The 13,615-nt window shown below is 47.5% G+C and overlaps 2 protein-coding genes across 2 annotated transcripts; one reads left to right on the top strand and one right to left on the bottom strand.

Moving 5' to 3' along the window:
* The first annotated feature begins 4,137 nt into the window (after positions 1–4,137).
* Positions 4,138–6,044, top strand: LOC133922397 (protein CYTOKININ-RESPONSIVE GATA TRANSCRIPTION FACTOR 1-like). Its single transcript, XM_062367725.1, has 3 exons — positions 4,138–4,643; positions 4,736–5,110; positions 5,269–6,044. The coding sequence occupies exons 1-3, from the start codon at positions 4,437–4,439 to the stop codon at positions 5,683–5,685; spliced, it is 999 nt and encodes a 332-aa protein (XP_062223709.1). The 5' UTR covers positions 4,138–4,436; the 3' UTR covers positions 5,686–6,044.
* A 4,087-nt stretch (positions 6,045–10,131) lies between these two features.
* On the bottom strand, positions 10,132–11,964 carry LOC133923213 (retrovirus-related Pol polyprotein from transposon TNT 1-94). Its single transcript, XM_062368636.1, has one exon. It carries the CDS (start codon positions 11,962–11,964, stop codon positions 10,132–10,134), a length of 1,833 nt encoding a protein of 610 aa, XP_062224620.1.
* Between the last annotated feature and the right edge of the window lie 1,651 nt (positions 11,965–13,615).

The following is a 13,615-nucleotide window of genomic DNA, read 5'->3' on the forward strand; positions in this document are numbered from 1 at the left end:
GACATCGTGCCCTCCGTGGTGGCATCATTCGGGAGTCTCTTTCATGTGGTTCGGGTGTCCTCTTTTGTGTGCGAAAGTTGAAGGCTGGGTCTATGTTGGGAAATCAGAGCTGCTTGGACGCATTTGTGCGACAAGCTTGGCAAGGATGACCTAGTTGTGGACTCCATCTGTGTAGTGTGTAGTTTTTGTTGTCCAGGTGCTCACGTCATTGGGTTCTTTGTCGGTTGGTCATATCTCAACCATGCAGTTGTTAATATTTTTGGATCTGGCTTCTCACATAAACTGAATCAATTCTCTTCTTCTTTAATAGCATCGGCATCACTCGTGCCGTCCTTTCAAAAAATCTCTACAATCACTACGTGAAAAATGGTTATAAGTGATGGGTGACGGATCCCGCACCTGTCACCCCGAATGCGTCATTGATGATTAGTACTAAGTGATGGGTAAGAACTTGTCACTAATGAAGATCATAAGTGATAGATCATAGTTATGACCCGTCACTTATGACTGTGATTGGCCGAGATGTCGAGTTCCCTTCTTTTAACCTTGGCGGACTATTACGGTTGTGGTACGACTGTGATTGGCCGGGAGCACCAGGCGAAAGCTCTTTTGACTTTGTGTCGATGTTGGCGTCGGTGACGACGATACCCTCAGGCACCATTACCTCCTTGGAGGCGGTGCTGTGATGCTCCCTATCTCTTTGGGAGGTTTTCTGGGTGAAAACTCAATCCCAGTCTTTCCAAATGAGCGACAGTGACATCTTTGGCGTCGTGCCCTCCGTGGTGGTGTCGTCCGGGAGTTTCTTTCCTTTGTTCGGGTGACCTCTTTTGTGTGGAGAAGTCGAAGGCTGGAGTCTGTGTTGGGAAGTCAGAGCTGTTTGGACGCATTTGTGCGAGGAGCTTGGCAATGATCACCCAGTTGCAAACTTCATCTGTGTAGTAGTGTGCAGCCTTTGTTGTCCGGGTGCTCACGTCATTAGGTTCTCCGTCGGTTGACCATATCTCAAATGTACAGTTGTTAAAGTTTTTAGATCTGGTTTCTCATATAAACTAAGATAACTTTTTTTTCTTTAATAACATCAACATCTCTAATATCTTCCTATCAAAAAATCTCTACAATATTCATCTGACCGTGAAAGGATCGACGGTGCACGTACATCCAGAGGCGATCAGTGGGGGCTGCCTCGCTGCCTGCTGCCTGCCTTTTGCTCAAATCTGCGCCATTAGTCGCTTGTTTGGGAGCGCTCCCTGCTGTGGTTTGTCCCCTATATGGATCACGAGAGTGTGGAGGAACAAGCTGCCAGATTTTGGCCGCACGCGCGTGACCAGTAACAGTGGGTCTGTAGCACGTGATTGGTAGAGTTTGGTTAGTTTAAATCAAGAGGGAATTAGAGATAAGATTAAAAGATAGAGTTGGATTTAAATGTGATATAATATTAGAGATAAGTTAGTTTAAATAGAGTCTTTGTAGGATGGTTCGCCGGCTATATATTCAGCTCGACATCAGCCAAGAGGAATAAGAGGAGAAATCAATCTAATTTTCAATCCTCTTCTTTTACATCTCTTCTAATATTTTAAGTCTTTTTAATATACTACTATAATCTCCCCTCTAACAACCGACGACGTTTGACTATACTTTCAGTGGGTGTTATCTTTACATGAGATATCATCACACCTCCTTGCTAGGCGTCTTAAGGTACTTGATGCTTTAAACCACTCTCTCCTAACAGGTAAATATACAATTAATATTGGTTTCTTTAGCCGGTAATATCAATTAGCTGTGGACTATGATTAGAGGCAAATCCCAGTATTCTGTTTGCTGCTGTCACTAAATCCAAAAGTCATGCTTGCATGGGCCTCAATTAATGCGCAGGAAGTGTCTCATTGCCTGCTCATGTCTTTAAGTCTTTTTGTCTCTACTGAGACTCTCTCTCTAACCTCAATGAGACCTATCGATAATACAGCTGCTGAATTCACCTAGATCCTTCACAGGCCTCCCTCTGAAGCGCTCCAGCTTTTGTTCAACGGATCTGACGTTTATACTACAGTACTTGAAACGTGCATGTACCGCTTGTACCTGATTGCAAGAAAAAGCCAGGAGAATATCGATGGCATGTGAGAGTTAGTTATCTAGTCCTAGATGTGACCATGCCATGCTTGGTAGCTGTGACCTACTCCCTCTTGAACCGTTTTCGATGCATGTCTTTGATTATTTTTTTATTAAAGTATATTTATAATATTTAATAAATTTATGAATTATAAAAATATATTTTAAGACAAATCTACACGTAAGGTTTTCACGTTTCCAAGCTAAATATTTTAAAAGCTATTGATGGTTACTCCCTCCGTTTTGTAATATTTATCTATAGTCTCGAGAGTATCTGTCTCAAATTATTTGTTAATTACGGTAATAAATGATGCTTTATAGTCTATTTTTTTTATGCCCTTGAGTGTATGCATGCATTTACTTCAACGCTGGTGAGTTACTTGCTCTCATCCTTACATTGATTAGGGGTAGCATGATCATCTTACTGTATTTTTTCACTCGATTTCAATATTCATTGGTTTGTTACGTAATGGTGAGCGTGGACAAATATTATTATATTACGAAATGGAGACAGTAAAGTTTTAACACCTTATCTAAAACATCAAGTATAGGCTAGAGGGAGTACTAGATGTACAATGATTGCTGATAGACTAGATTTCTTAGATATATATGATGTATCATTGATTATAAATCATTAAAAATAGATTATAATATCTTTTTGGGGACATGTTTATCAGTAGGAAACGGTGTAGGTTATGCAGCTAGCACCTAAAAGATGCAAAGACCTGCATATATGTATATTATACTTATTGTATACTTAGTATATGAGTAGTTCATACAGGAATGCATATGTGCATGTCTCAAATATAATGTTACACTAACTAGAAGCCATAGAAGCACATGGAGAGACATACTTCCACGTACCCCAGTACCCACAAACTAAAAATGTAAGTTTTGTAGGTATTTAGGTTTTTGTACTTTGTAGCCTAGCCAAGCACCGGAAAAGTTCATTTTCTCGTTCAACTTTCCAATGAAGTTGTGATTTTTCTGGCAAAGTTAGCCATTTGATGTGGCCCAAAAGGTCAGTTTTGGAAGCAAAATAGCTAAGTTACAAGAAGAAAAATCTATGAAATGTAGAAATTTTACTAGCTACTAGAATCTACAGATTTTTCTAGTGTTATACTATCAGTTAATAGTTAGTAGCAAGTTACACTCCAAAAGCATTGAAATAGTATTGTTTAAATTTCCTAGTACAGTGTATATATGCGTTGCCTAGTGAAATTCTTAGTGTGTGTTGTGGTGGAGTTCATCACCACTTGCAGTGCTAAGATCAGAAGATATTTGCATGCAAACTGCAGGATCTCAAATCTCGTCATTGGTCATTTATTTTATATTATATTTTTGAATCCCTGCTTATATATACCCCCAAGATCTAGTTGTCTCCACTTAATACATATTTGCAGTACTACTATTTTTTGCCTTTTATATATGACCGTGCAATATTTCTGCTAAAAATTAGCATGAAAAACCCACCATTCCAAGAACCTGCTCATTATCAAAATGGGTAATAGCTTCTCGCAGGCAACTAAGCGTAATAATTCTTGTGAGTAACCAGCTTTTGGTATCAACGAAGATAACTACTTCGTTGCAAATCTAAAAACCTAATTAATTCTATTTGGAGAGCCATTTGGCATCAAGGAATTTTAGCCCAAAGGGACTAGCTAGTTAGCTAATTATCAAGGGAAACATCTGGTGCAAATCTAAAAAATTATATTTGGGTGCTATCTTGCTAATACTCCTCGTTTAAGCCATTGGATGAGATTTGGAACGTAGGATTGTATGACAACACTCATTTTGATCATTATGCATCCAATTCAACAGGGTTCTCAATTCCATGCAAACCATTTTAACTGTAGAATAATAATGCATCATAACATTTGCACTAGCTAGGTGGGGCATATGCTGGAGTTGCATGAGATCTCGGTTGTGCCCTGGGAATGATTGTTTTGCACGTACAGTGTGCAATGTGTTTATTCCACTGTTTCCCTTGGTTCCTCATCCCTTTCCTGTGCTGGTGTGTGCCTGTGGCCACCTCTCTCTCACACTAGGAAAGGGGATCACTCATGACATCTCTCTAAATCCCCCTAGGCCCTAGCTAGAGAGAGACTGATAGCAGCTCTTGGCTCCTCTTGCCTCTCTTTTATAAAAAGGCCACACTGTCCATGATCACTCTGTACCCTTGTAAATTGCCCCTCCAACTGCAGATCCCCTCTCCATCTCCCTTATATGCATCCTGATCTCTCTTTCATCTTCCCACAGTGCTTGCTACCTTTGTAGATCTCTCTCTCTCTCTCTCTCTCTCTCTCTCTCTCTCTCTCTCTCCTCACAGCATGTCTACCATCTACATGAGCCAACTGTCTACTCTCCCTCTAATGGAGGGAGATCAGGATCAGGGGCTCTTTCCAGCCTTCCATATAGCAAAGGACCCTCCTATCTTGTTCCCTTTTATGATCAACAGCCCTGTAGATCAGCACCAAGGGCAAAGCTATGGAGACCAGCACTTGAGGCAGCAAGTTTTGGCTGAATCTCATCAACTGGTGAGGGGATCACAACTTTTTATTTGCATGTGTAGCATTATGCTCTTTTATTCTTACTCCTTGCCATGTTTTGTGTTTCTTCTCTCTTGTAGTTCAAAGATCGCATGATGATGAGAGCACCAGATCTCTTCCCTACGCCGTCACCGTTCCGCCGGCCGACCATACAAAGCATCGGCAGCGACATGATCCAGCGATCCGCGTATGATCCATACGATATTGAGAACAAGCGCGCTGATGGATCGACCAGCAGTTGGGCTGTGGCACAGCCAGCGAAGATGAAGATCATGCGGAAGGCGACGAGCGAGTATCCCGAGGGCGGGGCGGCAAGAAAGCCAAGGAGAAGAGCACAGGCACACCAAGATGAGAGCCGGCAACTGCAACAGCAGGCTGTGGGTGTCATTAGAGTGTGCTCCGACTGCAACACAACCAAGACCCCCTTGTGGAGGAGTGGTCCTTGTGGCCCAAAGGTGAATTACCAATTGGGCAAAACCCTGATCTGTGTGTGCTTTTGCTTCATAGTACAAGCCGTTACACTAGCAACCTAGTACCATAGTAGTACACATACATTTAAGAATTTAAGAGTGTGTTTCTCCTCTTGTTTACGTGTGTGTTTTGCACGGTGCAGTCTCTTTGCAACGCATGCGGCATAAGGCAAAGGAAGGCGCGGCGGGCGATGGCCGCGGCAGCTGCTGCCGGCAACGGTGGGGCGGCGGGAGTGGCGTTCGCCGCCGCGCAAGCAAAGCTAGCGAAGAATGAGAAGAGGGCGGACGTCGACCGGTCGCTGCCATTCAAGAAGCGGTGCAAGATGGCAGTCGTCGATCATGCTGCCGCAGCCGCCAAGGAGACGCCGGCCGTCGCCGCTCCAACGAAGGAACAGGGTCACGGCGCCGTTGACAACGTTGCAGCGGCGGCGACGACGAGTCTGCAGAGCAAGGGCGCCACTCCTCCTCCGTCGATGTCGTTCCACGCGTTCCCCGCGGACGAGATCACCGACGCCGCCATGCTTCTCATGACCCTGTCTTGTGGGCTCGTCCGCAGCTAGCTACTAGCTGATAGATCACTAGTCGCCATTGATGAGTGCCACTTGATTAATTTCCACTAAAGTACGTACTTCCCCTATCATATTGCGTGTCTTTCTCGTTTAATCTTGTGTTGAGGAAGAGGATCACTGCCAGGAAGAGAGATGGAGTGATCACATGTCCAAGGAAATAATATGCGAAAACTCTCGCTATCTAGTAATTAGTACCAGGATTTACTATAAGAGTGAGCGTTTTTTTACCTTTTTTTGTTCTGCGGCTAACTATTATATTAATCAAGCCCTATATATATGTTATGTTCCTTTGTATTAGTTATGTTTTGGATCGGAGCTAATAATATCCAGAAGATCGATCAAGAAGAGAATCACTATTCGTTGGTTGTCTGTCGTTCCTGGCATTTTTCTCCCTGATACATATGTGTATGCCAGCTACTAGGCTCAGCTAGCTACGATCTAGCTTCTTCCTGTCAGGTATCGCATATACTGTCACTCTTTTGAGACAAACATTCTCTTTATCATGGCAGCTATGTGGTAGTGGGACAACTGATGCCTAGATGTTTGGAAATGATTGTCTAGTGCAACTCACTACAGTACTACTAACTGTTCACGTTAAATTCATTCAATATATTAAAGATCTCTCTTCCGCAAATTCATCAATCGTAATTAAAGAAAAGGTAATCTCAAATATTTTATATGTAATTATGTATTTTGCAACATATATAGAGTAGTATGAATGACACAGTCTCCACAGGAGGATCGAGAACGTTTTTTTTTTCACCACCTCTCTCGAAGGCATCAGGGTAAGAAGCTCTGCCGATCAATTAAGAGGGTGAAAGAAAAAGAGAAAATACAATTTCTTAATTCTCAGGTCAGGGGTGAAGCTAGAGCCTAGTCCATTCTAGTGCACCACTCAACATACTCTGAATGAGCCATGTACTTGCGGAAGCAAAAGACTGATGTCTCGTGCACACACTTGAGACATGGTGATGCACAAAGAATGAGATATGAACATACAGCTAGTAAAATAATCTGGGGCCAGCCTGATTGGGCTTTGCCCCAGCTCAAGCCGATTAGAGAAACAGTTATGCGGTGGGATTCAAACATAATGCCACCTAGAGAAAACTAGACATTAAATCTTCAACGTCCCTTGAAATATTTTCTTTGGATTTAATTTAGCTGAGTGGTAGGGGCGTTGGAGCCCCTAGATCCGCCCCTGTATAAGGCATGCATTATTACCAATTCGTTGGAAGGACCGTCTATTCCACACAGTTAGATCGATTCTACGGCAATTCTTTTGGTGTTAAAAATGCGTGATATACAGGATCAGCGGGGTCCTAAATAGGTTATGGTTGCATCACAACTTCGCGATCTCCTCGTGATGGATATCAAGCTATATCTTGATTACTTGTTGAAGCCGGCTAGCTGATTCATTTTCTTCTCCCTTAACCTCTTGGAAATCCACCCGTCAGAAGTCAGATATGTGTGTGGTTGTCCTAGCGTGCCCTATTTTTTTTTTCCAAATTTTCTTTTAGAGGTCTTTCAATTCAAAGCTTCCTAGTGTTCCAACCATGAGCGATTGGCTTTGTTAAAACCGGGCGATGCCCCGGATTGAACTCGACGTCGTCGCCGGCGAGGCGAGAACGCAGATCACACACGCACGCGAGAAAGTGGAAGATTTTGGTGCTGCCCAACGTCGCAACGTTTTCCAGTGTTTCTATTCCTCTTTATTGGAATTACATGGTCGCCGAACGACCGAGACTCACGCCACACCACCCAGGTGCGCGACGCGCTACTTTCCCGCAATGCCGCGCGACGTGCCCGCCATGGACGCTGTGGCGCTGACCGAAACTCAGCACCTGGCCACGCCGTGAACCACGCACGACTCTGGCTCACCCATGACTCGATCTACCAGCTAGCAACTCGACTCGACTCAACACATACTCGAACGTATTTACAAAAACATGCAACGGATTTAAGCTAACAAATCTCCCCCTAAATCCTTTGCACCGAGCCAACTCCAAGCCTGTTCTTCATCTCGACGAACTTGACACGGCCGAGAGCTTTGGTCAGGACGTCTGCCAGTTGCCCAGCAGTCTCCACGTGATCAATCTCCACAATTCCATTGTCAATGCACTCTCTGATGTAATGAAACTTCACATCAATATGCTTGCTTCTGTCATGATGAACTGGGTTCTTGCTCAGAGCTATAGCTGACATGTTGTCGACTTTCAGTTTCACAATAGCTGGCTCTTTGGCTGTCAGTTCACCAAGTAGGCGACTGAGCCAAACTCCCTGGCATGCTGCCCCTGCTGCTGCTATGTATTCTGCTTCATAGGATGAAAGAGCCACAATTCTTTGCTTCTGTGACATCCAGGTGATCAGACTTGTGCCCAAGAAAAATACCATGCCAGTGGTACTCTTCCTGTCATCCACATCACCAGCAAAATCACTATCACTGTAACCTATGAGTTCAGTTACTTGTGACTGATTTCTTTTGTAGTGACAGCCATGTCCCAAAGTCCCCTTGATGTATCTGAGAATATGTTTCACTGCCTTCCAATGCTGCATACCTGGAGCTTCCATGTACCTGCTAACCAGCCCCACTGCATGTGCAAGATCAGGCTTAGTGTTCACAAGGTATCTCAGACTACCAATTATGCTTCTGTATTTTGTGTCATCCACTGGTTCTCCTGCATCTTTCTTGCTCAACTTCATTCCTACCTCAAGAGGTGTCTTGGTAGGATTACACTTGGACATCCCAGCCACTTCCTGTATCTTGGCTGCATAAGAACTTTGACTGACAGTAATGCCATCAGTTCCTTGTTTCACTTCAATTCCCAGATAGTAACTCAATAAGCCCAAGTCACTCATGCTGAATCTGTGTTGCATCTCCTTCTTGAATTCAGTTATGTCTTCAGCTCTAGGCCCTGCTATGATCAGATCATCAACATATACACCAATTATCAGAAATGACTTTTGATCACCTCTTCTGTATACATCATACTCCAGCTTGCTTCTCACAAAACCAAGCTGAATCAGTTCCCTGTCAAGCCTTGCATTCCATGCTCTCGGCGCCTGGCGCAAGCCATACAAAGCCTTATTCAGTTTCAGAACATGATGTTGATCATCTCCAATCATGAACCCTGGTGGCTGACTGACATACACTTCCTCCTTGAGTTCCCCATTGAGAAAGGCCGATTTTACATCCATGTGATGGACCTGCCATCCACCATGGGCTGCAAGTGCTAAGATCAACCGGACTGTCTCAATACGAGCCACAGGTGCATACACGTCATCAAAATCAATCCCTTGTCGTTGAGCATAGCCTTTGGCTACTAAACGAGCCTTGTGCTTCACAATATTTCCTGCAGGATCCCGTTTTACCTTGAACACCCATTTAAGGCCTATTGCACATTGTCCAGCAGGCAGTCTACTTGGCTCCCAGGTGTTGTTCTCCTTGATTGCTCCTAGCTCAGCCTCCATGGCTTTCTTCCAGCAATCCTCGGCCAGAGCTGCCTCAACCCCAGCGGGCTCATCTGCAGCTAGTAAGCATAGTCCACTATATTCAAAATCCATTACCTCCTCAGTAGTGTCCAGGAGATCAGTGATGGTTCTGAAACGCAGTGGCACACCCTCAGAGTCTTCTGCTCCTTCAGCTGGTGGCGTTGCCCATTGAACTTGAAATGGCAAGGGAGTGGGCTCTGGCACTTCAGAGTCCTCGGTGGGGAACTGAGGTGTTGCCGGTGATCCGTGTTGCGGTTCAGGTGATGATGGCTCTCCCTGTACTGGTTCAGGAGCCTGAGCGTCAGGTGCAGCTATTGTCGGACCACCAACAGTGCCAGGGAAGTGCACTGTCAGTGGCGCTGCAGCTTCGGCCAGAGTCGCCCCGTCCGCTGCCCAGTTCCACCCCTTCTTCTCGTCGAAGATCACGTCTCGGGTGACCATCAGCTTCTTGCCCACTGGGTCATAGACCCTATAGGCCTTGGTCCCGGGTTCATAACCAAGGAACACCCCTGGAACCGACCTGTCCGCCAGCTTGGTGATGCTAGGGCCGACGCGCTTGGCGTAGGCCACGCACCCAAAAGTGCGCAGATGACGAACGCCGGGCTTCTTCCCGTACCAGGCCTCGAATGGGGTTCTCCCCTCCAAGCTTCGCATAGGCGACCGGTTAAGAATGTACACGGCCGTCTTGACAGCTTCTCCCCAGAATGTGGCCGGCACCTGCATGCTTTTCAGCAGGCACCGAGCCATCTCGACCACCGATTGGTTCCGGCGCTCGACGACGCCATTTTGTTGAGGAGAGTATGGCGCAGTGGTGTTGTGCTTGATCCCCTGCTCATTGCAGTATGCAGTGAACACATTTGAGTTGAACTCACCACCGCGGTCGCTTCTGAACGCCTTGAGACGGCGTCCGTTCTCACGTTCAGCTGCTGCCTGGACCTTCTTGAAGTACTAAAACGCCTCGTCCTTAGTTGTCAGCAGCTCGAGCCACATGAACCTGCTGTAGTCATCCACGATGAGGAGGAAAAATGATTTCCCTCCTGGAGTCGGTGGAGAGATGTGGCCGCACAGGTCGCCATGGAATAGCTCCAGTCCGCGCTCTGCGCGGTACGCCGAGGTCTGTGGGAACGGCGTGCGGTGCTGCTTCCCAAGTGCGCAGCCATCACACACCTGTTCGCCTCGCCGGATCAGAGGTATGCCTTCAACCATCTCCTTCACTCCCAAGTCCCATAGAGACCGGAAGTTCAGATGCCCATATCGAGCATGCCAAAGCCATGCTTCTTCTTCCATCTTGGACAGCAGACAGACTGGCGCGCACAGGGTAGGCTTCATGGTGTACAGCCTATTCTCGCGCGTCGCCCGTACCAGGACTGCTCTTTCCTGATCGAGCACTTGCAGGACGCCTTTGTCGATCTCAATTCTGCATCCTCCCTCTTCCAATTGTCCAAGACTAATGATATTGCATTTCAGCGATGGAATGTAATATACCTCTGTCAGAACCCTGTGTTCTTGGTTCTTGCCTGAGACCATCACGGCGCCGAGGCCGCGGATCTCCACCTTGGAGCCATCTCCGAAGCGAACGGCGCCATGCACCGTCTCGTCGAGTGACGTCAGCGCCTCACGGCACCCCGTCATATGGTTTGTTGCGCCCGTGTTGAGGATCCAGACGCCTTCATCGTACTCCCCCGGGAACACGCGTTCCTGATTCAGGAACACGCTCTGCGTCGGAGAGGTGTGCACGACGCTGCAGACCTCCGTCAGCAGCAGTGCCGGCTGCTCGACGTCGGCCTTCGCCACATGAGCGGCCTCCTGCCGCTCCTTCTCCTTCTTCGGCTTTTTGCACTCCTTGGCCCAGTGGCCATAGATGCCGCAGTTCTTGCACCTCCCCTTGCGTCGTGGTGTTCCCATCGACGTAAGTTTGACGCCGGAGTCGCCGCGCGCTGCGGCCTTCCCCTTGTCGCCGGAGTGTGCACCACTCTTGCCGCCGGATGACGACGACTCAGACTGGAGGCGATGCTTGTTCCTTGCTGCCCAGTCTTCCTCGGTTAGCAGAAGCCGACCGGCCTTGTCAGTTACCTGAACCACCGTGGGCTCGAACCGATCCTCAGCAGCTCGGAGTCGCCCCACGAGTTCTTCGATCGTCAACGTCTTCATGTCGCAAAACATTTTGATCGCGACCGCCACCTGGTTGTAGCGTGCCGGGATGACACGAAGGAACTTCTTCACGACCCTGGTGTCGTCAACGCTGGTTTCACCGAGAGCCTGCAGATTTGTGGCGATGTCGGTGATGCGGACGGCGAAATCTTCGACGGTCTCCCCTTCATGGAACGCGATCGTCTCAAACTCCCTCAGGAGTTTCTGAGCGTTCACTTCCTTGACTCGATCCGCCCCCAGCCGCATCGTCTTCACCGCCTCCCAGGCCTCCTTCGCACTCTTCTTCGCCGCGAGCCTAGCGTGCAGCTCTTTTGGAACGCCGCGTATCACCGCGGCCAGGGCTAGGCGATCCTGCCGCCTCTCCACCGTAGATGACTCGATCGCATCCCACAACCGCATACCCTCCAGATTCATCTGCATAAGCAGTGACCATTCATGGTAATTGGTGCGGGTCAGCATCGGCCAGGTGAGATTCCCCGCCGCCTCATTCATCGCGCGCTCCATCGCCGCCTCCTGCGCCGCCTTGTCGCTGCCGCTCCCCATCCTCTTCTCCAATGGCTTCTTGGGGTTCGGCTTGAACTTCTTCAAGGCCGGTGATCGCGGTGGGCTCACTGACCCGCTGTAGAACATGCACTGGCTCTGATACCACTTGTTGAAACCGGGCGATGCCTCGGATTGAACTCGACGTCGTCGCCGGCGAGGCGAGAACGCAGATCACACACGCACGCGAGAAAGTGGAAGATTTTGGTGCTGCCCAACGTCGCAACGTTTTCCAGTGTTTCTATTCCTCTTTATTGGAATTACATGGTCATTGAACGACCGAGACTCACGCCACACCGCCCAGGTGTGCGACGCGCTACTTTCCCGCAACGCCGAGCGACGTGCCCGCCATGGACGTTGTGGCGCTGACCAAAACTCAGCACCTGGCCACGCCGTGAACCATGCACAACTCTGGCTCACCCATGACTCGATCTACCAGCTAGCGACTCGACTCGACTCAACACATACTCGAACGTATTTACAAAAACATGCAACGGATTTAAGCTAACAGGCTCTAACAGCTAGCACTTCAATTTTGAGTAGCTACAAAAGAGTATGTATGGTATTAATTAAGATTTATTACTACACTATACATGGTAGTGTTAAAACTTTCATGTTGCAAATCTCACTAAAACATTGCAATCTTCCAAGAAGATATGTTGCATTTGCAGCTGTGTTTTTCATATCCTGCCATATGCTGGACTGGATTCTTTCAAAAAAAAAACTTTCATATGCTCGACTAGACTAATGACCTCTCATGGGTACTACTCTACTCCGACTAAAAGTTAGTCGCGTCAAAACTCACACGTTCGTACAAAGCTGACCCCACTGCAGCAGCTGTATCCACCTGCTGAGACATGCCGCCAGGAGGCTCAGGACTGAACATATCATAAATAACGGTTCATTACTGTAGTTATATAAGAACCAGTAGTGCTAAAAATATCATTACCAGTTCTTAACCTTCCATATCCAAACGATGAAGGAGCAGCTAAGAACCAGCATTGATATCGACTATCAATATTGGTTCGTGTTACAAACCGGTATTGTCGGAGGATGGACTCCACAAGCGGAGATCCGAAGGTCCCCTTTGAGATTCGGTCATGGGATGATTCTGAATCTGCCTTATACGTGAAATAAATGGGAGTAAATGAGATACAGGTGGGATGAATGATCGGATGCTAGAGGAAATAAATGCTCAGGGGATTTAGACAGGTTCGGGCCGCACGAAGTGTAATACCCTACTCCTGTGTGTATACTATAAATGCTCTAGGAATACCTCTCTGGGGATCTTTTGTGTTACAAGGGTTTTTGTCTAAGTCTAGAGCTTCGTGTGTCTCGTTCTTCGTCTACTGAGCTTGTTCTGCCTTCGTCGACCTGAAGCTCTCTCTTCCTCTCCGGGGAGCCTGCCCCCTCTTATACCTCGCCGGGGTGGCTTAGCGTGCCCAAAAAAGGAGGGCACGAGTTCCAAGACACCATAAATGAAAAGCAACCATCATGGGCTGCAGTTTGATGTTACGGGGGGTTGAAAATGTGACCCCGTCCGGTCCTGTCGTCATCATCCAGCTTTTCAGCGGGTGCAGCAGGGAGGGCCCACCGGCAGCCCCGCGTGCCCGCCCGGTCAGAGCGAGCCTGACACAGCAGAGCGGCTGGCGATATGCCTCGAGCCCTGCGACGTTATCCCGAGGCGCACCGGATGACGCACGATGGGACCCGCCTCATTAAATGTCCTCACGCCTCCCTG

The sequence above is a fragment of the Phragmites australis genome, chromosome 6, assembly GCF_958298935.1.
Source record: "Phragmites australis chromosome 6, lpPhrAust1.1, whole genome shotgun sequence".
Taxonomy (NCBI): Eukaryota; Viridiplantae; Streptophyta; class Magnoliopsida; order Poales; family Poaceae; genus Phragmites; species Phragmites australis.